Raw genomic sequence first — 25,484 nt, 5'->3', positions numbered from 1 at the left:
CCGCCCCTGCTGCCCTCACCCCAGCACCCTAGCATTGCAGGGCCCACAGCTGCCTACCATACCTACTGATAAACATCATCAACAGAAAAAAATGGCCTCTCCCTCCCACCTTCCAACCAACTTCACATAAGTGCCTTCCGCTAGCAGAACCTACCTGGCAAGGAACCCAGCTGACCAGGAAGTGTGGGAAATGCAGTTTCCAGGCTTCTAGCCCCTGAGATCTAGAGGAGAATGTGGGCTGGGTGTGATGACTCACGTCTGTAGTCTCAGCACTTTGGGAGGCCAAGGTGGGAGGATCACCTTGAGCCTAGGAGTTTGAGACCAGCCTGAGCAAAATAGTGAGACCCCATCTCCAAAAAAATAAGAGAATGTGGAAAGGCAGGAAAAGCCATAGACAATCTCTGCGTATAGTTACTAGGAGGAAGTGAACAGGCAAGAATGTGATACCTGAAGGTGAAGTTTTAGAATTCAGACATGTCCCACCAAGAATAATCAGCAGTGCTGAGGATGTCACAAATTCCATCTAGAAGAGGCTTTTTTCTCTGGTTTTCTCAACAAAACTAGCCCAGAGGAGAATCTGCTCTCCTGCCTCAGAGGAACAGCTGAAAGAAGCTGAGTACCTCCTCCAGGAGGTCAGAAAATTCTGCTCAAACCAAGAAGCCAAGAAGCCCAGAGGTGCCGCTCCACACTCAGGCCAGGAGCTAGATTGGTCAGCTGGAGCTGCCATGACAAAATGCCACGGTCTAGGTGCCTTTAACAATAGAAATTTGTTTTCTCATACTTCTGGAGGCTAAAGTCCAAGATCAAGGCAGGTTTGGCATCTCCTTAGGCCTCTCTCTGAGACATGCACGGTCTCCTTCCTGCTGTGTCCTTGTGTGCATGGCATCCCTGGTGCATCTTCCTCTTTTATAAGAATGCCAGTCCTATATGATTAGGACTCCACCCCTATGCGCTCATTTAATCTTAATTACCTCTTTAAAGGCCTCATCTCCAAACAGAGTCATGGGGGATGGGAGGTTAGGGCTTCAATTTAGAACAAGGGATACAATTCAGTCCATAACAGGAACTGAGTTGATATCTGCAACTCTGAGAATAAACAGACCTCACTTTATTTTTATTTTTTCTTTTGAGTGTCTCTCTCTCTTGCCAGGCTGGAGTGCAGTGGTGCAATCTCAGTTCACTGCAACCTCCACCTCCTGTGTTCAAGTGATTCTTGTGCCTCAGCCTCCCAAGTAACTGGGACTACAGGCATGCGCCACTAATCCCGGCTAATTTTTGTATTTTCAGTAGAGACAGGGTTTCATCGTGTTGGCCAGGCCAATCTTGAACTCCTGACCTCAAGGGATCTGCCTGTCTCGGCCTCCCAAAGTGCTGGGATTTCAGGCGTGAGCCACCATGCCCATCCCAGAGTCCTAACTTTTAAGCCCTGGTCAGGAATATGCTGAGTCATCCCTGACTCCCACCTCTAGTTTTAATTTACGTTGGTTTGTTCTTCCATTTACTTACACCACAAATATTGAATTCCAATTATGTGCCGGACACTGTACTAGCACTGGGAACATGGGTGTTGACACTGGGCAGGTGACTACAGTGCAATACGACAGAGGCATGCTCACAGTGCTTAGGGTCAGGCTGTTGGTGGGATGCACTGCAGGCAAAGATGCCAGACAAGGCTTTCTAGAGGACGTGGGATGGGAACCCAGTTCCGAAATGTGAGGAAGAAGTATCTGGTTGTGGAGGGGATTTGTTTAATCAGTGGGCCTCGGGAGAGGTCTCTATTTGCCTAGACTTGTACAGGAGAGGAAGGTAGGGTTTATGTAAAACTTTTCTACTCCAGGTGTGGCCCACAGATCAGGAGTATTAGAATCAGCTGGGAGCTTCTTAGATCGACTCACTGACTCTCAGAGTCCATCCCAGACTTACTGAATTAAAAGCTACTGTTTAACAAGCTCCCCAGGGCACAGGTGGACATTAAAATTTGGGAAATGCTGATGCAGTGAAATCCTATTGCTTCACAGATGGACAAACCAAGACCCAGAGAGAGCAAGGAATTCTTTTAAGATAATGCAGATAACACAGCATTGACAGGAAAAAAAGAAAAGTCTTAAATCTAAATTGGGGTCGGGCACAGTGGCTCACGCCTGTAATCCCAGCACTTTGGGAGGCTGAGGTCAGGAGATCGAGATCATCCTGGCAAAAATGGTGAAACCCCGTCTCTTTTAAAAATGCAAAAAATTAGCTGGATGTGGTGGCACGTGCCTGTAGTCCCAGCTACTCGGGAGGCTGAGGCAGGAGAATCGCTTGAACCTAGGAGGTAGAGGTTGCAGAGAGCCAAGATTGCACCACTGTGCTCAAGCCTAGGTGACAGAGCGAGACTCTGTCTCAAAAAAAAAAAAAAAAAAAATCTAAATTCGACACCCCCCTCCAGTCCGACGGATTGACACATTTGGCAGTCCACCTACAGCCTGGCCAACATGGTGAAACCCTGTCTCTACTAAAAATACAAAAAATTAGCCAGGTGTGGTGGCAGGAGTCTGTAGTTCCAGCTACTCAGCAGACTGAGGTGGGAGAACAGCTTGAACCTGTGAGGCAGAGGTTGCAGTGAGCCGAGATCGCGCCATTGCACTCCAGCCTGGGTAACAAGAGCGAAACTCCTTCTCAAAAAAGAAAAATATATAAAACTGAAGAGGGAAGTAGAGAATTGGGAGACATGACTGGAGAACATAATTCTGCTGCAGGATAGCGAGCCCCAAAATTGGGGTTTAGCCCTGAAGGTTGTCAGCCTCACGAGGAAAGAATTCAAGGACAAGCCTGTGGTGTTAAACAGCAATCTTAATGAATTGTACCTCTCCTGGCAGAGCAGTGGTAACTCCTAGGCAGTCAGCCCAGAGTCTGCAATGTGTGGGCTGTTGGCAGCTCTATTTATAGCTACTTGTACCCAGTTTCAATTACTTGCAAATTAAGGGGCAAGTTATTTAGAAAGAGCTAGGAAGTTACTGCCCCTTTCCATGACTACTCCGGGTCGTTGCCATGACATTTATAAACTGTCATGGCGCTGGCGGGCGTGTCCTATGCTAATAAGCAACGAGGTTGGCTAGGGATTGCTTTTGTCGCCATCTGCTGGTTTCCGCCGGTTTCTTCACTTGATCCTGTGTGGACCATCTTCTTTCGGTCAGCACGGTTGTGACCAGAAGACAAGTCCTGCCGGTCTCCTTCCTCATTTCCAAGAGACAAAAAGATAGGGTGTGCAGAGAAATATAAAAAAGACTTCGAAAACATTTAAACATCTAATGAACATTTGTCAGAGACCCAGAAGGAGGAGTGAGAGAATGGGCAGCGACGACGTTGAAGATGGAGTGGCTGGAAAGCGGACCTTCACGGCACCACCCATGAGTAAGGGGCTGCTGTAAAGAGACAGGGGTGGTCGCCATGCTCCTGCAGCCCAGCGGGTTCCTTCTTGGAATCAGAGAATCAAAACAAAAGGGCCGAGTTCCACCTCCAGTCTCATTCTTGGCTTCAATATTTCCCCTCCAGATGTCTTTTTCATCTATTTCCAGTAGGTCCTTATTCTATGTGAAAAAATTAAAAATCCGGTGTTTATTTTGGATTTCAAAAACACAGCAGGCACAGTCCCTAGACAAAAATACATAACTCAGTGCTCAAGAAAGAGTTTTGCATTTCCTGGCACTGTGGATGTTAGAGGCACCTGGGCCAGGGAGCAGATCTCTCTGGCGTCTGAGTGGCAGGTCTGCCGCCTGCAATGGTGTGGTTTGTGCACTGTACGAAGGTGCCTGCTAAGAGGACAGGGTCCTGAATTCCAGCTGTGGCGCTGCTTGACAAGCTGTGTGCCTCAGCTACGGCCTAACAGAAGGCTACCTTCTACCAAACTACGAGGCCTGCATTTACCCAGAGCAGGCCCTTTTTCTGTTTTTGCACAAAAGCACTCACTGAGTAATGGTGTTCCAATCCAACTGTCCACTGGAGAAGTGTCTAACAAGAGGCAAATCCATTCTTAGGTACTTCGCAAAGGCCAGCCAAGGCTATGTAATGGTGTGGTTGCTCTATAGATACTGTACCCACTTTCAATTACTTGCAAATTAAGGGGCAAGTTAATTTGGTATAGCATGGTTGTAGGGTGGCCAACTGTGAGCCCACACTAAGGGGTTTCCTGCCATGTGTGGCTGCCATGCTAAAGTCAAGACAGTGTCAGCAAACCCAGATGGCTGGTCATCTTACTCTTGGAGCTCCCTGGAGTTTGGGCAGCTGTTGCCTGTCACTACACAAAGGACTGAATTCTTGATGTCGCCCTTTCCCTTCCCCTGTTGCTCCCTTGCCTTGTGCTGACACTTACATTTGTAGGACACAGACCATGTTGTAGCAGGAAGAATTCTCCCCATACAAAGTTTGCATCTAATGGGGATGTTCCTGTGTCAACGCCTCAGTCACCATGGCTGATTTGGAAAGTCACTTCTTTTCTCCCCACACTAATGCTCCTACAGGGGTCGGCTTATCTACTGCTTTTTTACTCTGTGCAGCATCCTGTTCTCTAACTACCCCCTGCATTACCTCAGAGCACCATGTCTCACCTTTTGGATTTCTGGATATAACCAGTTCATTTCCTAATCTGAACCCCCCAAGTTCTACCTCTGACCTTCTGGCTGTTGTACAGAAAAGTACTAATACTTTATGGCCAGGTATGGTGGCTCAGGCTTGTAATCCCAGCATCCCAGCACTTTGGGAGACTGAGGCAGGAGGCTCACTTGAAACCAAGAATTCTTTTTTTCTCTTTTTTTGAGACAGAATCTCTCATTCTGTCACCCAGGCTGGAGTACAGTGGCACAATCTTGGCTCACTGCAACCTCTGCCTCCTGGTTCAGGCAATTATCCTGCTTCAGCCTCCCAAGTAGCTGGGACTACAGGCAAGTGCCACCATATCTGGCTAATTTTTGTATTTTTAGTAGAGATGGGGTTTCGACATGTTGGTCTGGAACTCCTGACCTCAGATAATCCACCCGCCTCAGCCTCCTAAAGTGCTGGGATTATAGGCGTGAGCCATCATGCCCAGCAAAGCCATGAGTTCTTTTTCTTTTTCTTCTTCTTTTATTTTTTTCAGAAGTATGTGATGAGAGAAACCAGAAGTTCAAGACCAGCCTGGGCAACATAAAGAGACCCCATCTCTACAAAAAGTAGTAAAAATTAGCTGATGTGTGCCTGTAGTCCTAGCTACTCAGGAGACTGAGGTGGGACAATTTCTTGAGCCCAGGAGTTAAGGCTGCAGTGCGCTATGATTGCACCACTGAACTCCAGCCTGAGTGCCAGAGCAAGACCCTGTCTCTCTAACAACAACAACAGAAAAACTGAATGAAAATATTTTAGGCTGGGTGCAGTGGCTCATGCCTATAATCCCAACACTTCGGAAGGCCAAGGCGGATGGATTACCTGAGGTCAGGAGTTCAAGACCAGTCTGGCCAATATGGTGAGACCCACTCACCATACATACTAAAAATACAAAAATTAGCTGGGCATGGTGATGCGTGCCTGTAATCCCAGCTACTTGGGAGGCTAAGGCAGAAGAATTGCTTGAACCTAGGAGGCGGAGGTTGCAGTGAGCTGAGATCATGCCACTTCACTCCAGCCTGGGTGACAGAATGAGACTCTATCTCAGAAAAGTAAAATAAAATAAAATATTTTATTTTATGGTACTAAATTTCTTGCCAGTTTATTTTTCTGTATATATTTTTATATAGTTCAGAACAGATTGTATACTTTCATATTTAGCTTTTTTTAACCTAACATTATAATGTGAACATTCTATTAAAATGTTGAAAACAGTGTTTTTCCTAGACACAATGTTCATTGACTATATTCAGCTCCATCATATGGCTGTATCTTAGCTTGACTATTCCCCTACCAGTCATCTACACCGGGGTCAACAAACTTTTCCTTAAAGGTCCAGATAGCCAGGCACGGTGGCTCACACCTGTAATCCCAGCACTTTGGGAGGCTGAGGCAGGAGGATCACTTGAGCCCAGGAGTTTTGAGACCAGCCTGGGCAACATAGCAAGTTCCATTTCTCAAAATAAATAAATAAATAAAAGGTCCAGATAGTAAATATTTTAGGCTTTGTTGGCCATATAGTCTCTGCCCTTGTAGCATGAAAAGAGCCATAAGCCATAAACAATACATATACGGGTGTGGCTGTATTTCATACAACTTTACCAAAATCACAGGAGGATTAGATGATTCCGTGGGTCATGTAACCAAGTCCAAAGCAGGTACCACTCACTACAGGACATCTAATAAGTTGAGAAACAAGGGGTTGAGGCAAGGAAAGTGACTTTTATCCAGAGAGTCAGCAAACCAAGAAAATGACAGAGTAGAGTCCTAAAGAACCATTTTAAGTCAATACAAATTTCAGGCTCCTTCTGTGTGAGGGGAAGGTGGAAGAGGGCGAGAGCTGAGGTCAAGAAGTCACCCATGATCACAGACACCTGGGTGGCAGCAAACGTCCAAGGAGGTGGTGAAACTTTGTCCTTGGTCAGGTCACAAGGCTCTTATAAAATCTTTAACATCACATTATTATTTGCATGCAGCCTCCTTATCTCCTCAGGGGTTAGTTTTGGGGGAGGCACTATTACCATCCTTGCTTTAAAGTTAAACTATAAACTATTTTCCTCCCATAGTTAGTTTGGCCTATGTGCAAAGATAAGCAAAAGCAGTTAACCTAAACGCTATAGGTTATCCCTGCAGGGGATCAGGAGCAAAATGGAGTTAGTCACGCTAGGCCTCTTTGTCACAAAGTTAGATGGAGTCTCACTTTGTCGTCCAGGCTGGAGTGCAGTGGTGTGATCTTGGCTCACTGCAACCTCCGCCTCCTGGGTTCAAGCAATTCTCCTGCCCCAGCTTCCCGAGTAGCTAGGATTACAGGCGCGCACCACCGCACTGGGCTAATTTTTGTATATTTAGTAGAGACAAGTTGGCCAGGCTGGTCTCGAACTCCTGACCTTAAGTGATCCACCTGCCTCTGCCTCCCAAAGTGCTGGGATTACAGGCATGAGCCACTGCACCTGGCCCAATGCTGAGAATTTATTTTCTTTGTGCAGTGGGCAGGAAGAACCTGTCAGGCAGTTACAATAAGAGTTCCAGGCCATAGCTCACACCTGTAATACCAGCACTTTGAAAGGCCAAGGCAGGCTGATCACATGAGCCCAGAAGTTGCAGACCAGCCTAGGCAACGTGGTAAAACCACATCTCTATAAAAAAAAAAAGTGTAAAAATTTAGCCAGGCATGGTGGCATGTAACTGTAGTCCTAGCTACTTGGGAGGCTGAGGTGGGAGGATCATCTGAGCCTAGGAAGTTGAGGCTGCAGGGAGCCATGATCACGTCAGAGGTGTTTGAACCACAATGACTCCATCTTGAATAGGGGCTGGGTAAAATAAGGCCTGAGACCTACTGGGCTGCATTCCCAAGAGGTCAGTATTCTAAGTCACAGGATAAGTCAGCACAACATACAGATCACAAAGACCTTGCTGACAAAAGGATGTGGTAAAGAAGCTGGCCAAAACCCACCAAAAACCAAGATGGCAAGGAAAGTGCCCCCGGTGGTCCTCACTGCTCATGATACGCTAATTAAATACATTAGCATGCAAAAAGACATGCCCACCAGTGCCATGACTGTTTACAAATGCCATGGCAATGTCAGGAAGTTACCCTATAGAGTCTAAAAGGGGAAGAACCCTCAGTTCCAGGAATTGCCCACCCTTTCCCCCTACCCAAAAAACTCATGAATAATCCACCCCTTGTTTAGCATATAATCAAGAAATAACCATAAAAATAGCCAACTAGCAGCCCTCAGTCTGCTCTGCCTACAGAATAGCCATTCTTTTATTTCTTTACTTTCTTAACTTGCTCTCACTTTACTCAAATTCTTTCTTTTTTCCCAAATTCTTTTTTACTCGAGCTCCAAGAACCCTCTCTTGGGGTCTGGATTGGGACACCTTTTCGGTAACAATCGCACCACTGCACTCCAGCCTAGGTGACAGGAGTGAGAAACTGTCTCAAGAAAAAAAAAAAGGAGCGTCAGGAGAAACCATGTGTGTGTGTGTGTGTGTGTGTGTGTGTGTGTGTGTGTGTGTGTGTGTTGGAGGTGGTGGGGGTAGTCCTGGAAACCGTGTGTGTGTGTGTGTCGGAGGGGTGTGTGTGTATTTGGAGGTGTGTGTGTGTGTTGGAGGGGGGTGTGTGTGTGTGTTGGAGGTGGTGGGGGTAGTCCTGGAAACCGTGTGTGTGTGTGTGTATTTGGAGGTGTGTGTGTGTGTTGGAGGGGTGTGTGTGTGTTGGAGGGGTGTGTGTGTTGGAGGTGGTGGGGGTAGTCCTGGAAACCGTGTGTGTGTGTGTGTGTGTCGGAGGTGTGTGTGTGTATTTGGAGGTGTGTGTGTGTGTTGGAGGGGTGTGTGTGTGTGTTGGAGGTGGTGGGGGTAGTCCTGGAAACCGTGTGTGTGTGTGTCTGTGTGTTGGAGGGGTGTGTGTGTGTATTTGGAGGTGTGTGTGTGTGTTGGAGGGGTGTGTGTGTTGAAGGTGGTGGGGGTAGTCCTGGAAACCGTGTGTGTGTGTGTGTCTGTGTCTGTGTGTGTGTTGAAGGTGTGTTGGAGGTTGGAAGTGTGTGTGTGTGTCTGTGTGTGTGTGTGCACGTGTGTGTTGGAGGTGGTGGGGGTAGTCCTAGAAACCATGTGTGTGTGGGTGTGGGTGTGGGTGTGTGAGTTTGTGGGTGTGTGGGTGTGGGTGTGTGTTGGAGGTGGTAGGGATAGTCCTGGAAGTGTTAGGGAATCATTAAATAAATAATTCAAGTAAGTAAATTTCCCCAAACTATAGAATAAACATTTCCAAAATCATAGCAGCCATGGAGAGCCCAGCCCAACAGGTGAAAATATCCCATCCAAGGCACCTCACCATGACATTCAGGAACTGGGGGACTGGAATGTTGGGGCTCAAAACATCACCCTAAAATATGACTGTGGAAGACAAAAATATGCCACCTCAAAAAATATTTTGGCATATTTTGAGATGGCTGTTCTGAGAAACTGAAGACACGGGAATAGCTCTGAAAAAAACCTCTTTTTTGTGAAAGAAATTTACAAAAGAATTTTGTAAAAGGAAATCTACATTAGCAAACAGCAGATGCAGTCAGAGGCTTTCTCTCAGGCCCCCTTATCTGCCTAGAGATGGAGCTAGGAAAAATCATATCACAGGAAGAAGAGATAGTGGGTGGACACCTCTCAGATAGAGATGGCTACAAGCGGCCCCCTTCTGAAGGGTGCTACCTGAGAGATTTTATCTGCATAGGACAACCTTTGTGGGCTGTGCATTTCCTCCCATCTCCCTTCGATAATTTGTGCCGTTACCTCCTCTCTCCGCATCCCCACCAAGTGCAGCACCAAGTGTACCCTCTCCACACCCTCTCTGCACCTCACCAAGCACCGGGTCCCCTATTCCTTTCTGTGGTCTTAAGATGGTATGCAAACTGGCCTTCTAGGAGTTTCATATTTTGTGAGGCCCCCATGCATATGTGCACATAATAAATTTGTATGTCTGTCCTCTTGTTAATCTGCCTACTGTCAAGTTTATTCCAGAGACTCAAATTACTGAACCTTCAAAGAGTGAATGAAAAGTTCCCCTTTCCCCTATAGAAAAAAGAAAATATCCTAAAAGAACTCATTTTCTTATTTCTGAGAGATATCATTTAGCTCATGGTGGGTAAGAATCTTACATGTTGAAACAGCATTTCTACTAGAATTGTCACAAGGATTTAGTTCACTTAAGTTCAGAAAGAAGTTCTACGGATGCTAGACTGCTTTATTTTTTGGGTAATGTAAAAGTAATAAAGGGCCATTACAGAAAACAGGAATTTCAGAAAAGTATAAAGAAGAAAAAGTAACAGCTACAATTGAACAACCCTGAAATAAATAGTGTAACTGTTTTGGATTGCTTCCTTCTTGCAAGTGAAGTTTTTTTCCCATATATCATCTCTCTATCCTTTAATAATATTTAACATTAAACGTAACTGAAACTATACTTGTGTACAGTTTTGAAGTGCTGGAGAGCCACGGTTGGATATCAGCTCACTGCAACCTCAACTTACCCAGGCTCAGGTGATCCTCTCGCCTCAGCTTCCCGAGTAGCCAGGACTACGGTCACGCACCACCATACCCAGATCAGTTTTGTACTTTTCGTAGAGACAGGATTTCAACATATTGTCCAGGCTGGTCTCGAATTCCTGGGCTCAACTGATCCACCAACCTCAGCCTCCCAAAGTGCTGGGAATACAGGCATGAGCTACTTGTGTCTGGCCCAGTTTTATAATGTTTATGTACATGACATTATATTATGAGCATTTTCTACTTTGTAATGATTGATTGAATGATACTAATTATACTATAATTTATATAACCAATCGCCTAATTTATTTTCTATTTTTGAGATGCAGTCTTGCTTTGTCATCCAGGATGGAGTACAGTGGCATAATCTTGGCTCACTGCAACCTCTGCTTCCTGGGTTCAAGCAATTCTCCTGCCTCAGCCTCCTGACTAGTTGGGACTACAGGCACCAGCCACCTTGCCCAGCTAATTTTTGTATTTTTAGTAGAGATGGAGTTTTACCATGTTGGCCAGTCTGGTCTTGAACTCCTGACTACAGGTGATCCACCCGCCTCAGCCTTCCAAACTTCTAGATTACAGGCATGAGGCATGGTGCCCAGCCCAATCTTCTCTCTTTAGACATTTGAGCTGTTGCCATTTTTTCACTGTTCTAAATAACATCATGATGAAAATCTAAATAGCATCATGACGAAAATGTCTGGAAGTTACCCTATACGGTCTAAAGCAGGAAGGAACCCTTAGTTCTGAGGATTGTATAAACACCTCTGATTACTAAATTGGATTACAAAACATACCAAAGATCATATATAGATTTAAGGCATTTGATATATGATGAATACTTGTGTTCTAGATCTGTCCTGTACAATATGGTAGCCACCAGCCACATGCGGCTATTATCATAATTTTGTCCCAGGAAGGTGGCTCACACCTGTGATCCCAGCACTTTCCAAGGTGGGCAGATCACTTGAGATCAGAAGTTTGAGACTAGACTTATTAACATGGTGAAGCCTAGTCTCTACCAAAAAATATAAAAATTAGCCAAGCATGGTGGTGCACACCTTAGTCCCAGCTACTCGGGAGGCTGAAGCATAAGAATTGCTTGAACCCAGGAGGTGGAGGTTGTAGTGAGCCAAGATCACACCATTAGGCACTCTAGCCTGGGTGACAGAGTAAAACCTTGTCTCAAAAAAAAAAAAAAAAAAGTGTATATACACTTTGGGCGGCTGAGGCAGGCAGATAGCCTGAGATCAGGAGTTCAAGACCTGGCTTGACAGCATAGCAAAAACCCTGTCTTTACAAAAAAATTTAAAAAATTAACTGGGTGTGATGGCATGTGCCTGTAGTCCCAGGTACACAGGAGGCTGAGGTAGGAGAAGAGCCCGAGCCTCAAAGGTGGAGGATACAGTGAGCCATGTTCACGAAAAAATAGAAAAGAAAAAAAAAAGAAACAGGTCACAAAGACCCTGCTAATAAGACAGTTTGCAGTAAAGAAGCCTGTCAAAACCTACCAAAATCAAGATGGTGATGAAAGTGACCTCGGGTCATCCTCAATGCTCAAAGTACACTAATTATAATGTATTAGATGTATTTTGTATTTTGGGCATGGTAAAACACACACCCACCAGTGCCATGACAGTTTACAAATGTCTGGAAGTTACCCTATATGGTCTAAAGCAGGAAGGAACCCTTAGTTCTGAGGATTGCCCACCCCTTTTTCAGAACACTCATGAATAATCTACTCTTTATTTAGCATACGATCAAGAAATAACTGTAAGTATACTCAGCTGAGCAGCCTATGCCACTACCATGACTACAGAGTAGCCATTCTTGTTTCTTTACTTCTCTAATAAGTTTGCTTTCACTTTATTCTATGGACCCGCCCCAAGTTCTTTCTTGCATGAGGTTCAAGAATCCTCTCCTGGGGTCTGGATCAGGACCCCTTTCTAGTAACACAGTGGATTCATTTTGCTTACTGCCCAGATAGAGCCAATCTATCAAGGCAGAGGAACTGCAATGGGGAGAGAGTTTCATTCCCAGCTGAACGAGAGACCAGAGTTTTATTACTCAAAACAGTCTCTCCACAAATTCGGAGACTAGGGTTTTTCTTTTCTTTTTTTGTGTTTCAAGGATAGTTTGGTGGGCAGGGGGCCAGGGAGTGGGGAGCCCATTGGTTGGGTTGGAGATGAGATCTTATAGAGTTGAAGCTATCCTCTTGGGTTGAAGTGATTCCTGGGTGGGGACCACAGGAACAGTTGGCAGGTCGGAGTGGCAGTCATCAGAGATGCAAAAACCTAACCAGATATGGTGGCATTTTGAGAGGCTGAGGCAGGCGAATCACCTGAAGTCAGGAGTTTGAGATCGGCCTGGCCAACATGGTGAAACCCCATCTCTACTAAAAATACAAAAATTAGCCAGGTGTGGTGGCACATGCCTGTAATCCCAGTTACTTGGGAGTCTGAGGCAGGAGGATCACTGCTCTCCCAACTCCTGGTCTCAAGCGATTTTCATGTCCTCAGCCTCCTGAAGTGCAGGGATTAAAGGTATGAGCCAATGTGCCTGGCCTCGTTTAATTTATAATTATTTCTTTTTTTTTTCCCCAATCCTATATTGAATAGGAGTGGTGAGACAGGGCATAATTTATAATTATTTCTAATTAGAATTGACCATTTTGCTAGCAGTTTACTTCAGGAATTGTCTCATTTTGCCAGTCCTGGTATTTTCCTTATAGATCTAGACATGTTTGGCAGCGTGCTCTGAGGATCTACGTGTCATGTTCTCATCTCCGTGGCCATGCCCCAGACCAGAGAATATAAGGCCTCTAGTGTGAAAATGTGGAAATATTCTTTCCAAATAACAGTGACAGTTATGGCACTCATGTTTTCCACAGCTGTTCTTCCTCTTTTTTCTTCCGCTGGTTTTCTGTTTGTATTTGGTTTCCTAGTGTATCTTACTCTGGTGGCTGGGTGAACATACGACTGGAGCTGTTTCCCCACCTTCTAGCACATGCACATGTTACTGGGAAGGGGTCCCTCTATTGGAAGACTCCAATAGAGGGTTCTTGGATCTAGTACAATAGTTCAGAGTCCATAAAGTGAAAGCAAGTTTATTAGGAAGGTAAAGGAATAAAAAATGGTTACTCCACAGACAGAGCAGCCCTAAGGGCTGCTGGTTGCCCATTTTTATGGTTATTCCTTGATGATATGCTAAACAAGGGGTGGATTATTCATGCCTCCCCCTTTTAGACCATATACGGCAACTTGCTGACATTGCCATAGCATTTGTAAACTGTCATGGCGCTGGTGGGAGTGTAGCAGTGAGGATGACCAGAGGTCACTCTTGTCGTTATCTTAGTTTTGCTGTAATTTGGCTGGCTTCCTTATTACAACCTGTTTATAAGCAAGGTCTTTATGACCTATATCTTATGCTGACCTCCTATCTCATCCTGTGACTAAGAATGCCTTAACCTCCTAGGAATACAGCCCAGCAGGTCCCAGCCTCATTTCACTCAGCCCCAATTCAAAATGGAGTTGCTCTGGTTCAAATGCCTCTGATACCACACTCTCCCCTCATCCCAACCCTGCACTCCAGCCAGAGTGACCCCAGAGTGCCCTGAACCCAGTTGGTACCCACTGAACACTATTTAATGAAATACCACACATTTGAGAAGGACAGGAAGGAAAAGTGAAAAACATCTAATTTATTTTATTTTGCTTTATTTTTTGAGATAGAGTTTTGCCCTTGTCACTCAGGCTGGAGTGCAGCGACACGATCTGAGCTCACCGTAATCTCTGCCTCCCAGGTTCAAGTGATTCACCTGCCTCAGCCTCCCAAGTACCAGCTAATTTTTCTTTCTTTTTTTTTTCTTTTTTGTATTTTTAGTAGAGACAGGGTTTCACCATGTTGGTCAGGCTGGTCTCAAACTCCTGACTTTAGGTGATCCACCTGCCTCAGCCTCCCAAAGTACTGGGAATACAGGCATGAGCCACAGTGCCTGGCCCTTCTTTTTAAATTTTTATATTTTTAAAGACAAGGTCCTGCTATGTTGCTTAGGCTGGAGTGCAGTGGCTGGTTTATTCACAGGTGAGATCATAGTGCACTGTAGCCTTGAACACCTGGCCTCCAGTGATTCCCCTGCCTCAGCCTCCTAAGTAGCTGAGACTACAGGCATGTGCTACTGTGCCCTACTAATTTTATTTTTAATAAAGCATTGGTTTCAGTTGCAGAACTTATTTAAATTTGTGAGAAATGTCTGCTTCCCAATAGAGAACATGGCCCTGAAAAAGAGTCTTGGTTTACCTATTTCCCAATTTTCCTTTCCTCAGTTGACAACTGTGAAATAGGGAACCAAATGCTATCATCAAAGATAGCTATAAACAATATTTGTGTGAGGCAGACAATTATCTGGGCTGCAGTCCCTTCTCTGCTTTGGCTTTAATTCTGAACAACAGTAAAAGCAAATCCACAAAACCATTTGGGGATAGGAAGTGCAAAGGGGTATTTACTCACAGGAAAAAATTAGGACCCTGATTGGCGTCCAGCACGTATTCATGCTCCCCAGTGTGTGGGGGGCATTGCAGACACCTTTTGAGCCCATCACAGACATTACCTTAAAATGCTTCCCAGATTTAACTGACAGCAAACACTTTCCGTAGGTAAAACAGACTGAACGTTGGGTAAAAGCACCCTTCTTTCTAATCTCCAGTGAAGCCACAATTGATCTTATGAACTCATAAGTTGATCTAGAAAACACATTTGTAATAAATATTTTCCATGATCTTCAATGACAATTAAAAATGGACACTATATAACTAATTAAGATGGGATTGATCTTATGAGTTCATAAGTTGATCTAGAAAACACATTTGTAATAAATATTTTCCATATTTTTCAGTAACAATAAAAAATGGACACTATGTAACTAATTAAGATGGGAGTAGAAGGCCAGTAAGAACATTTAGTGTCTAGCACCACCTTGTGGTGCTACGTGCAAATCCCAAGCCCTTGCAAGGACCCCAAGATTAAACCTTCTTGAAAAAGAGTTGGTTCGTGAGCTGCTCCACCATTTCGATGTAACAATATACTTCCTGGAGAAATACAAAATAATAGAAATAACTAGTACTTGACTGGTACTTTATAGTAAACCAAGCACTCCCATCTGAATTATCTCATTTAATCCTGGCAGCAGCCCCGACAGGTACTAGGTACTAAGATCTCAGTCTTAGACATGTGAAGTCTGAAGTTCAAAGAAGTTGGTAATTTGTACTGGGCAAGTTTTGCACTTGAACCCATTTATTCATATTCCAAATCCTGTAATAAAATTGTATTAGTACTATTGTATGGTGTGCATATATATATATATATATATATATATATAATCACTATATGTATTAATACACGTGAAAAGTTCGAAAGAAACATTTAGTGCTATATAGGATATTTTAACATAATATAGTATTTCTACTATTTTTTATAGTATTTAACGTTAAACAGTATTCACTACATTTCTGGGGGCTGTTTTGTCTGTGAAGACAGTGCAATATTGGTTGACTGTTTGTGGTCTATATGATTCCACAGTTTTGCTACTAAACCCACCATGGTCTTGCTTTCCTGGGCCCTAAGCACCCAAACTGTGGGAGAACCTGATCCTCTGTTGTCTTAATTTGGGGTGCACTGATGGAAATGTGCCCAGGGAGAATGAACACAACAACATAGAGGCAGTGAGACTGAAGTCATTTTTATGTTTGGCCTTTAAAATGCTTGTGAACCAATCTACTGTCTCACAGTTAAAATACTGAAGGACTGCGTCATCTCATTAATTTAACAAGAAGCACATTTTACAATCAACATATCTTAAAGTTGTCAGCTGCCTGGGCCCACTTCCAATCCTGGCCTACCCATGAAAAAAAATCTTAAGTTATAATTTTTTTTTAAATGGAATCTCACTGTTGCCCAGGCCGGAGTGCAATGGCACAATCTTGGCTCAGTGCAACTACCACCTCCCAGGTTCAGGCAATTCTCCTGCCTCAGCTTCCTGAGTAGCTGAGACTAAAGACACTTGCCACCACGTCTGGTTAATTTTTTGTATTTTTAGTAGAGATGGGGTTTCACCATGTTGGGCAAGCTGGTCTCAAACTCCTAACCTCAGGTGATCCACCCAGCTCGGTCTCCCAAAGTGCTGGGATTACAAGCATGAGCCACTGTACCCAGCCAGTTAAAATCTTAATGTTTCTTAAATATATGAAAGGCCACTTGCTCAGTATCATGTCATTAAACCAGCTTTAAGCATTGTATGCATGTATTTATTTATTTGAGACAGAGTCTTACTCTGTCACCCAGGCTGGAGTGCAGTGGCACAACCTGGGCTCATTGTAATCTCCACCTCCTGGGTTCAAGTGAGCCTCAGCCTCTTAATTAGCTGGGATTACAGACATGCAACACAACACCCAGATAATTTTTATATTTTTAGTAGAGATGGGGTTTCGACATGTTGGCCAGGCTGGTCTCTAACTCTCGGTCTCATGTTATCCACCCACCCCAGCCTCCCAAAGTGCTGGGACTACAGGCATGAGCCACCACATCCAGCTTCAGCTTTAAATATTCTAAATGAAAACTTTTGCAGCCTGGCTTTATGGGATTAGAATCTGGGGCCATAATTACTCCTGTGGGTAGAGACAACTCCAAGTTGTATTTGGAGGAAACTGTTGGCCCTTTTCACAGGTGTACCCCCAGCCAGCACTGGCAAAGGAAGAGGGCTTCATCAACCTGTTTTGCTTTCTCTGAAGTCATTCCTACTCGTCTCTTGGCCAGACGGTCTGCCCAATACCTGCCCTTCTAAGGGAGAAGAACCTAGACCTCCTGGTTCTTATCATCAAACCCTCCACTGAGAACACTACTGATGGAAGACTGCCAAAAGGACCAACAGCCCGTTAGTCTACCAGAGATTCTAAAACCCACCTAGACCATCTCCTTTCAGTCCTCTCCAGCTACAAAGTATTTGACTAGTCCTTTAGGGAGTATATCTATGTTATGCAACATCAACAGAAACAATGCTTTGATACTTGTGTTTATCATTGGTAAAGCTGTTAAGTTTGCTATGTTATAGTGTTCTCTTAATGGGAACTAGAGAAAGGTTCCTTAGATCTCCAGATTAGGTGTAGCAGCCTCAGGCTAATCGCATGGAGTCTGGACTTGATCTTGTTTCCCTCTTTACGCTGACTACTAGGAAGCAAAATTGGTTATTTATCCTTAAGTGTATAAGACCTCCTGTAATGCAGTTTGTGTGGTAAGGTTATTTTCCTGGGCTCAACTTATTTTTTCCTTTAGCCCAATTTCCTTACTTAAAATCATGTAATTTTTGTATTTTTGTAAGTTGTCCTTGAACTCTTTGGGGAAGAATTTTAAATAGAAGAAAAACTACTTTCTGGTGTTAGACTTCAGAACAGAGGATATCCTTACAGGGATAGTGACTGGAACGAGACACAGAGGTGGGGAGGTTTCTGGGGTGCCAGTCCTGCTGGACGCATCACACAGGTGTGTTCACTTTGTGATGTCAGTGAGCTATTTATGATTTGTACACTTTTCCGTATGAATGTGTAACTTCTATGCTCAAAAAATGATTAAAGGAAATGATACTTATGTGCCATATATATGTACTTCCTTTAATCCTCTGAACATTTTGGAGTTAGTAGTTATCCCCATTATAAAAATGAGGAATGTGAGGTTCAAACAGGTTAAGGAATGAGGCCAAAATTCCAAATAACTTCTGATAACAAAAGCACAGGCTTATCATACTATACTACACTATACTGCTCCTTGCTCCTTTTTTTTAAAATTGGAGACAGGGTCTTGCTCTGCACCCAGGCTGTCGTGCAGTGGAGTGATAACGGCTCACTCCATTGCTGCAGCCTCCAATTCCTGGGCTCATGCAATCCTTCAACCTCAGTCTCCTGAGTAGCTGGGACTACAGGAGTACACCAGCACACCTGGCTAATTTTCTTTTTTTTTTTTTTTTTCATAGAGATGGGGTCTTGCTACATCACCCAGGGTTCCACTTTTCTACTTTAAATGGCCTGTCTTTAACCAGCTTAGCCACTAAAATCCAAGAAACATAGGCCAGACTTAGCAAAGACACAGGTGAAAGGACTTCTGTGGAGGGGACAGCGTCTGGGGCTAAAGCTGAAGTGGGATTCATGTGGTGGAGGGGGCTTTGGGAAGGAGCACTGGACTGAAAGCGGGGAGCCTGAGGCTGCTTTTGGTCAGGGCTGGACTCTCACTGTGAGAAGGCCAATGAGGCTCCCTTTAGGTCCTCCTTCTTTATAAGTTCCATCAGCGCCTCCCAAGAAGTCGAGGACTGATGGCAGAATCACAAAGCCCAGCAAGCACAGTCTGAGCCCTGCTGCCTGTCCCTCTTCTCTTCAGGGGCCAGGAGGATTTATTCTGATTGTACAGTGACTATGACTATTATCCAACCCTTCAATCTGGGACCCATCCTCCAGATGTGGTTGGAATTGAAGGGCCCAGGCCTGCTGCACGCAGTCCAGTCACATACTCAAGACTGTTCTCACAAACAGCTTTCTACAGAAAGGCAAACAGAAAGGTTTACAGGCTTAACTCTTGTGAGCAGAACAAAAGAACTTGGATTTTACTTCATAGAGGAAAAGTCATTATAAGGCAATGATTGGGAAACAGGTCAGTAGACCAATTTAGGGATTTCCCCATATTCCATAACACTAGCTACGTGGTTTTGGGCTCATCGTTTACCTTTTGCTACTGCTTCCTCATTTACCAAGAGGGAGTTGGAACAATCCATTCTAACGCCCCTCTCAACTCTGAAATTCTAACTCTAAATTAGACACCAGCCATCTTCTCAGAGAAACAGCACTGGACAAATGGGCAGAGGGGAGGACAGGTGGTGGCCATCCCCTCTCTCCCAAGGCAAACAGTGTGGCAAGGAACTGGCGCAATGACAGAGGGTCTCAACAATCAGGCAGGGAGCCATGGAGAGTTCTTGAGCACAGACAGAGCAAAAGTGTATTTGTGGAAAACTGGTTTTGAGAAATACATAAATGAACTAAAGTGGAGACCAATGGGCAAATTTGACACTGGAAAAAGAAGAAAAGAGAACAATCCTTTAGGCTAAAAATACATATGAGTATCTTATTTTAGTCTACTTAGCCTCATTTTTCTCCATGGCTGTCCATCTGACATGCTGCCTGGAGGAAAGGAACACTCACAGAGTCACATGAGTAACGACAAGGATCTCTACGTGTTACGGACTCCTTAGGCTTTTCTTTGTGGAATTTTACAGTGAACAATATGGCTAAATTATGTTATTCTATAAAACTTTCATTACTTTTCAGGCCTTGAAGTTTTATTTACAGGTCCTTAACACACACACACACACACACACATACACTTCCTATTTTTTAATACAAAAAGTACATAGCAGTTTCCCCTTATCTGTGGGAGATATGTTTCAAAACCCCCAGTGGTGGCCTAAAATCACAGATGGTACCAAATCCTAACTTTTTGTAATAAAGTTAAGTGAATGTGATCTCTCTTTCAAAATATCTTTTTTTTTGAGATAGATTCTCGCTTTGTTGCCCAGGCTGCAGTGCAGTAGCATCATCTCGACTTACCGCAACCTCCACCTTCCAGGCTCAAGCCATTCTCCCACCCTAGCTGGGACTACAGCCACATGCCACCACGTCTGGCTAATTTTTGTATTTTCTGTAGAGACAGGGTTTCTCCATGTTGCTCACACTGGTCTTGAACTCCTGGGCTCAAGGGATCTCCTGGCCTCAGCCTCCCAAAGTGCTAGGGTTATAGTCATAAGTCTATAACTTACTTCAAAATATCTAAGTAACTGACTGCAGTTGAAAACAGGTAATTGAAACTGTGTTAAGTGAAACCATGGATAAGGGGGGACTACCGTACATGCTCATTAAAAAAAATTAAAGGCCAGGCATGGTGGCTCACACCTGTAGTCCTAGCTACTCAGAAGCCTGAGACAAGAGGATTACTAGAGCCCAGGGAGGTCAAGGCTGCAATCACACCACTGCACTCCAGCCTGAGCACCACGAGATCCTGTCTCAAAAAATATATAAAGTAAAAAGAGTAATTTTATTTATTTATTTATTTATGAAACAGGGTCTCGCTCTGGTGCCCAGGCTGAGTGCACTGGCATGATCTCGGCTCACTGCAACCTCCGCCTCTCAGCTTCAAGCAATTCTCCTGCCTCAGCCTCCTGAGTAGCTGGGATTACATGCACCCGCCACCATGCCCGGCTAACTTTTTTGTATTTTTAGTACAGATGGGGTTTCAACATGTTGGCCAGGTTGGTCTCGAACTCCTGGCCTCAGGTGATCCCCCAACCTCGGCCTCCCAAAGTGCTGGGATTACAGGCATGAGCCACCGTGCCTGGCCAAAAGAGTAATTTTAAATTTCCTCTTCAAGGGAAGGTATGAATGCCAACCTCATGAAAGGTCAGGACTTATGATCCAGGCCCAGGATCACAGGAGATGGGTTCTTAGGAGGCTTCTGAAATTTGCTCTGAAGGAAAACTCTCGGCACACACAGGCCTTCTTTTTTATTCACCGTCTCTCGAAACACATACTCGTTTACCACTTCTTCATAACCTGTGTCCATAAAGAGCTGGGCCAGGAATGCTGTAAGACAAGTATCAACAATGCTCAAAAGTCTTGATAACATTACAGTTGCTTTGCAGTCCTTGAGGAGGAGGAATAGAGGGCTGAGACTATTTTAATATTTTTTAAATGAAAACCTCAGTGCTACAATGTAAAGGTTTTGATTAGAGAACTAATACACTCCTTCTCTTCTACCCAAACAGAAACCTTTAATTAAACAATTTAATCAGAACAAGGTGAAGAACAACCTGGTGTGTGCATCTTGCCCTATTATGAATTCTCAAATACAAAAGCCTGAGTAAAAAGAAACAATTTCAAATTGGTTATATTCCTTTTTTTTTTTTTCTTTTTTTTGAGACGGAGCCTTGCTGTCTCCCAGGCTGGAGTGCAGTGGCGCAATCTCAGCTCGCTACAACCTCCGCCTCCTGGGTTCAAGCAATTCTTCTGCCTCAGCCTCCCAAGTAGCTAGGACTACAGGTGCACACTACCACGCCCAGCTAATTTTTGTATCCTTAGTAGAGATGGGGTTTCAACATATTGGTCAGGCTGGTCTTGAACTCCTGACCTCGTGATCCACCCGCCTCGGCCTCCCAAAGTGCTGGGATTACAGGCGTGAGCCACCACGCCTGGCCTATATTCCTTTTTTAAATTAAATATTCTTTTTTTTTTTTGAGACAGAGCATGGCTCTGTCACCCAGGCTAGAGGGCAACCTCCGCCTCCTGGGCTTAAGTGATCCTCTTGCCTCAGCCTCTTAAGTAGCTGGGACTACAGGCACACACTACCATGCCTGGTTAATTTTTTTTGTATTTTTAGTAGAGACAGGGTTTCACCATGTTGGCCAGGCTGGTCTCAAACCTGTGACCTCAAATGATCCACCCATCTTGGCCTCCCAAAGTGCTGAGATTACAGGTGTGAACCACTGCGCCCAGCTGATTATATTCCTTTTTAAAATTTATCTTATTATTTCCCATCTCTGAACAAAAACATAAAAATTGACAACATTCCTACAAGGTCTGCATGTGCTAAATTTGTTTACCTCAAACATCTTATTCTTCATAACACGAAGGAGGAAAATCTGTGATCAGAGTGGAGAAACATATCCAATGGTGACCTAGCTGCAGGAAAATCTAACCCAAATAATACATCACTACACCTTAAATGAAACAAGTAGAATAAATGGCTAGGCGGCAAAAATAAGGACTCTTAAGAGTACTGCTCCAGAGAACATGCTCTGAAGCACTTTGCAGGTTTCACTGCATCTTCTCAAGATTCACAATTGGTTTAGATGTTACGAATTAAAACTGCTTTTGAATTTTAATCTATTTTAATAATTTTGCAGGTTTTTTTTTTTGTTCTGTTTTATTTGAGACAGCTTTCTCACCTTGTCACCCAAGCTGGAGTGCGGTGGCATGATCATAGCTCACCGCAATCTCTATCTTCTGGGGCCAAACAATCCTCTTGCCTCAGCCTCCTAAGCAGCTGGGACCACAAGTGCATGCCACCAATCCTGGCTAATATATTTTTTAAAATTTTTAGTAGAGACAAAGTTTCACTGTTGCCCAGGCTGGTACTGAACTCCTGAGTTTAAGTGATCCTCCTGCCTCAGCCTCCCAAATAATTTTGCAGCTTTAATAGTAATCACTCAATTTTAGCTCATTTTGGTATCTAAAAGAATATTTCATTTCAAGATGAAAAATATTTGTTAAAATAGAGGTTAAGGAGGTAATTATCTCCTGGTCTAGATGATTAGGCAGCCTTTGTTCAAGACACCTAGAAGACTGAAATAATGTTCCACATTTTCTTATCAAAAATGACTTTTTTTTTTTTTAGATGGAGTTTCATTCTTGTTGCCCAGGCTGGAGTGCAATGGCGCTATCTTGGCTCACCACAACCTCTGCCTCCCAGGTTCAAGCCATTCTCCTGCCTCAGCCTCCCTAGTAGATGGGATTACAGGCATGCGCCACCACCTCAGCTAATTTTGTATTTTCAGTAGAGACAGGGTTTCTCCATGTTGGTCAGGCTGGTCTCAAGCTCCCAACCTCAGGTGATCCACCTGCCTCAGCCTCCCAAAGTACTGGGATTATAGGCATGAGCCACCGTGCCTGGCCAAAAATGACTTTTTAAATACCTCTTTGGGCTGGGCATGGTGGCTCATGCCTGCAGTCCCACAACTTTGGGAGGCTGAGGTGGGCAGATCACTTGAGACCAGGAGTTTCAGACCAGCCTGGCCAACACAGCAAAATTCCATCTCTACTAAAAATACAAAAATTAGCTGGGTGTGGTGGCACACACTTTAATTCCTGCTACTTGGGAGGCTGAGGCATGAGAATCACTTGAGCCTGGGTAGTGGAGGTTACAGTGAGCCAAGATCATATCACTGCACTCCAGTGTGGACAACAGAATAAGAATCTGTCTTAAAAATAAATAAATAAATATATCTTTACAGCAGATATGCATATTTAGTTAAAAACAGATCCAGGCCAGGTATAGTGACTCATGCCTGTAATGCCATCTATTTCGGAGGCTGAGACAAACGGATCATTTGAGCTCAGGAGTTCGAGACCAGCCTGGGCAACATGGTTAAAACCTCAACTATACCAAAAATACAAAAAATTAGCCAGGCATGGTGGCATGTGTCTGTGGTCCCAGCAACTTGGGAGGGTACGGTGGATCACTTAAGTCTGGAAGGTTGGAGGTTGCAGTGAGCTGAGATCATGCCACTGCACTCCAGTCCGGGTGACAGAGTGAGACTCTGTCTCAAAAACAACAACAACAACAAAAACCCAAAACAGATCCAATCAATTCTACAGAAAAAGGTTTCCTCACTTTGTGCCATGAGAAAGTAATTTCAAGGCATTATACTATCTGATTTGCTTTATTTTTAACTAGACAAGGAGAAGTTTCTGACTTGCCCTCCCTCTTATTCCAGCACAATTCCCAGTAGGGCATCAACATAGTATGTCGAGGCTGTCCACTAAGGGAGTCACTGACACCACAGAAGGCTTGTGAGCTCCTCAAGGGCAGGGGCCAGGTCTGTGCCTTCCAGGTGCTGGGTAAGTGTTGTGCAGCAGATGGCTTGCTTCGGGGTCTTGTGCATGTGTGCTAAGTGTAGTCGCAAGTCTCCAAGCAGCCTTGCAGTGATAATGCAATCAAATAAACAGAAACAAAGAATAAAACATTCTAGATTCCATTCATCTTACCATCAGTAAAAAAATATGATCTGGTCCCATCTTGTCTAACATAAAAGTTTTCTCCAAGTTTGCTGCCGGCTTTAAACCTAAGCATGGCATGATCATACAGCCCGTAGTCACGAAACAAGACACTTTTTCCTGGTTTTAATACCTATGAAACAAAAGCAGGCTAAATGTGACTTTGGAGAACCCTGTCCAAATAAAACCTGATTAAGTTAGGACTTAAAATGAATTTGTGATCATTATTAAGGGGACAGACTGAAATACACATAATATGGAACCAAAATGGCCTATTAGTTAAAAAGATATTAAGATCGGTCAGGATGATTCCACAACACCAAGACACTTCTGGTTTTTTGTTTTTTTTTTTTAGATGAAGTTCTGCTCTGTTGCCCAGGCTGGAGTGCAGTGGCATGATCTCAGCTCACTGCAACCTCCACCTTCCGTGTTCAAGTGATTCTCAAGCCCTAGCCTCCCAAGTAGCTGGGATTATAGGTGCCTGCCATCATGCCCAGCTAATTTTTTTTATTTTAGTAGAGATGAGGTTTCACCACGTTGGCCAGGCTGGTCTCAAACTCTTGACCTCAAGTGATCTGCCCAACTTGGGCTCCCAAAGTGCAGGGATTACAGGCATGAGCCACCTTGCCAAGCCCTGAAGACACTTTTTGAGTACCTCAAAGAGCACTTTGGAATGTCCAGTGTCACAGGATTAAAATGTTAGAGACCAACCTGGGCAATATAGTGAGACCACATCTCTACAAAAAATTTAAAATCAGCTGGATGTGATGGTGTGTGCCTGTAGTTCTAGCTACTTGAGAGGCTCAGGTGGGAGAACTGCTTGAACCCAGGAGGTTGAGGTTGCAGTGAGCCACGTCCATGCCACTGCCCTCCAGCGTGAGTGACACAGCAAGACTCTGTCTCAAAAAAATAAAGTGTTAGAGACAATAAATAAAAGTGTTATCCTCATCAAAGCACTTACAACATTTTATTCACCATCTCCTAGTACTCAAACTGTATTCAATTCTTTTTTTTTTTTTTAACAGTCCAGAGGTCTTCTATTTTTTTTAACAACTATTATGCCATGAATTCATAGGGAATAGGTTCCAGCAGCTCAGGCTCCTTCCCATTGGTTCTCACACAGTACACCTCTCTGGGTGGAGCAGGCTGGCGCTTCACTTGAACCTAGGTACCTTTCTCTTTGGCTTCTTTCTTTTTCTGATCATTCTCCTTCATGCATTTCAGGAAGCTATCTCAACTCTTAGAGTGCTTGATGTGCTCAATACGCACATTAATTCTCTTGGCAAGAATCTTGCCCTTGTTTGCTTACAGCAATGCCAACAGCATGCTAGGGAACATTGTAGACTCTTCCAGTTTTGCCATGATAACATTGGTGGGGCATTCCTTTTTGAACAGTACCCATTCCCTTGATGTCCACAATAGCACCTTTCTTATAGATTCGCATATACATGGCCAAAGGACAACTCCATGTTTTCT

The 25,484-nt window shown here is 44.1% G+C and overlaps 1 protein-coding gene across 7 annotated transcripts in view; it reads right to left on the bottom strand.

Annotated features, from left to right (window-relative positions):
* Window positions 1–632: 632 nt before the first annotated feature.
* METTL6 (methyltransferase 6, tRNA N3-cytidine) overlaps window positions 633–25,484 on the bottom strand; it is a 36,915-nt gene continuing 12,063 nt past the window's right edge. For 2 of the 7 annotated variants that reach the window (XM_064378668.1, XM_012466787.3), the window contains exons 5-6: window positions 24,000–24,141; window positions 13,240–20,819 (exon numbers count right to left, since the gene is read on the bottom strand). In XM_064378668.1, coding sequence (XP_064234738.1) covers window positions 20,638–20,819; window positions 24,000–24,141 — 324 coding nt within the window. In that variant the 3' untranslated portion in view covers window positions 13,240–20,637. Of the gene's footprint in view, window positions 3,570–13,239; window positions 20,820–23,999; window positions 24,142–25,484 lie in introns of those variants that run through there. The other 5 variants (XM_064378670.1, XM_064378669.1, XM_064378671.1 and 2 more) reach the window with 5 other exon arrangements.

Source organism: Aotus nancymaae, unplaced genomic scaffold (assembly GCF_030222135.1).
Source record: "Aotus nancymaae isolate 86718 unplaced genomic scaffold, 86718_ANA_hifiasm-v0.15.2.pri h1tg000019l, whole genome shotgun sequence".
In the NCBI taxonomy this organism is placed as follows: Eukaryota; Metazoa; Chordata; class Mammalia; order Primates; family Aotidae; genus Aotus; species Aotus nancymaae.
This window is presented reverse-complemented; position numbering and strand designations above follow the sequence as displayed.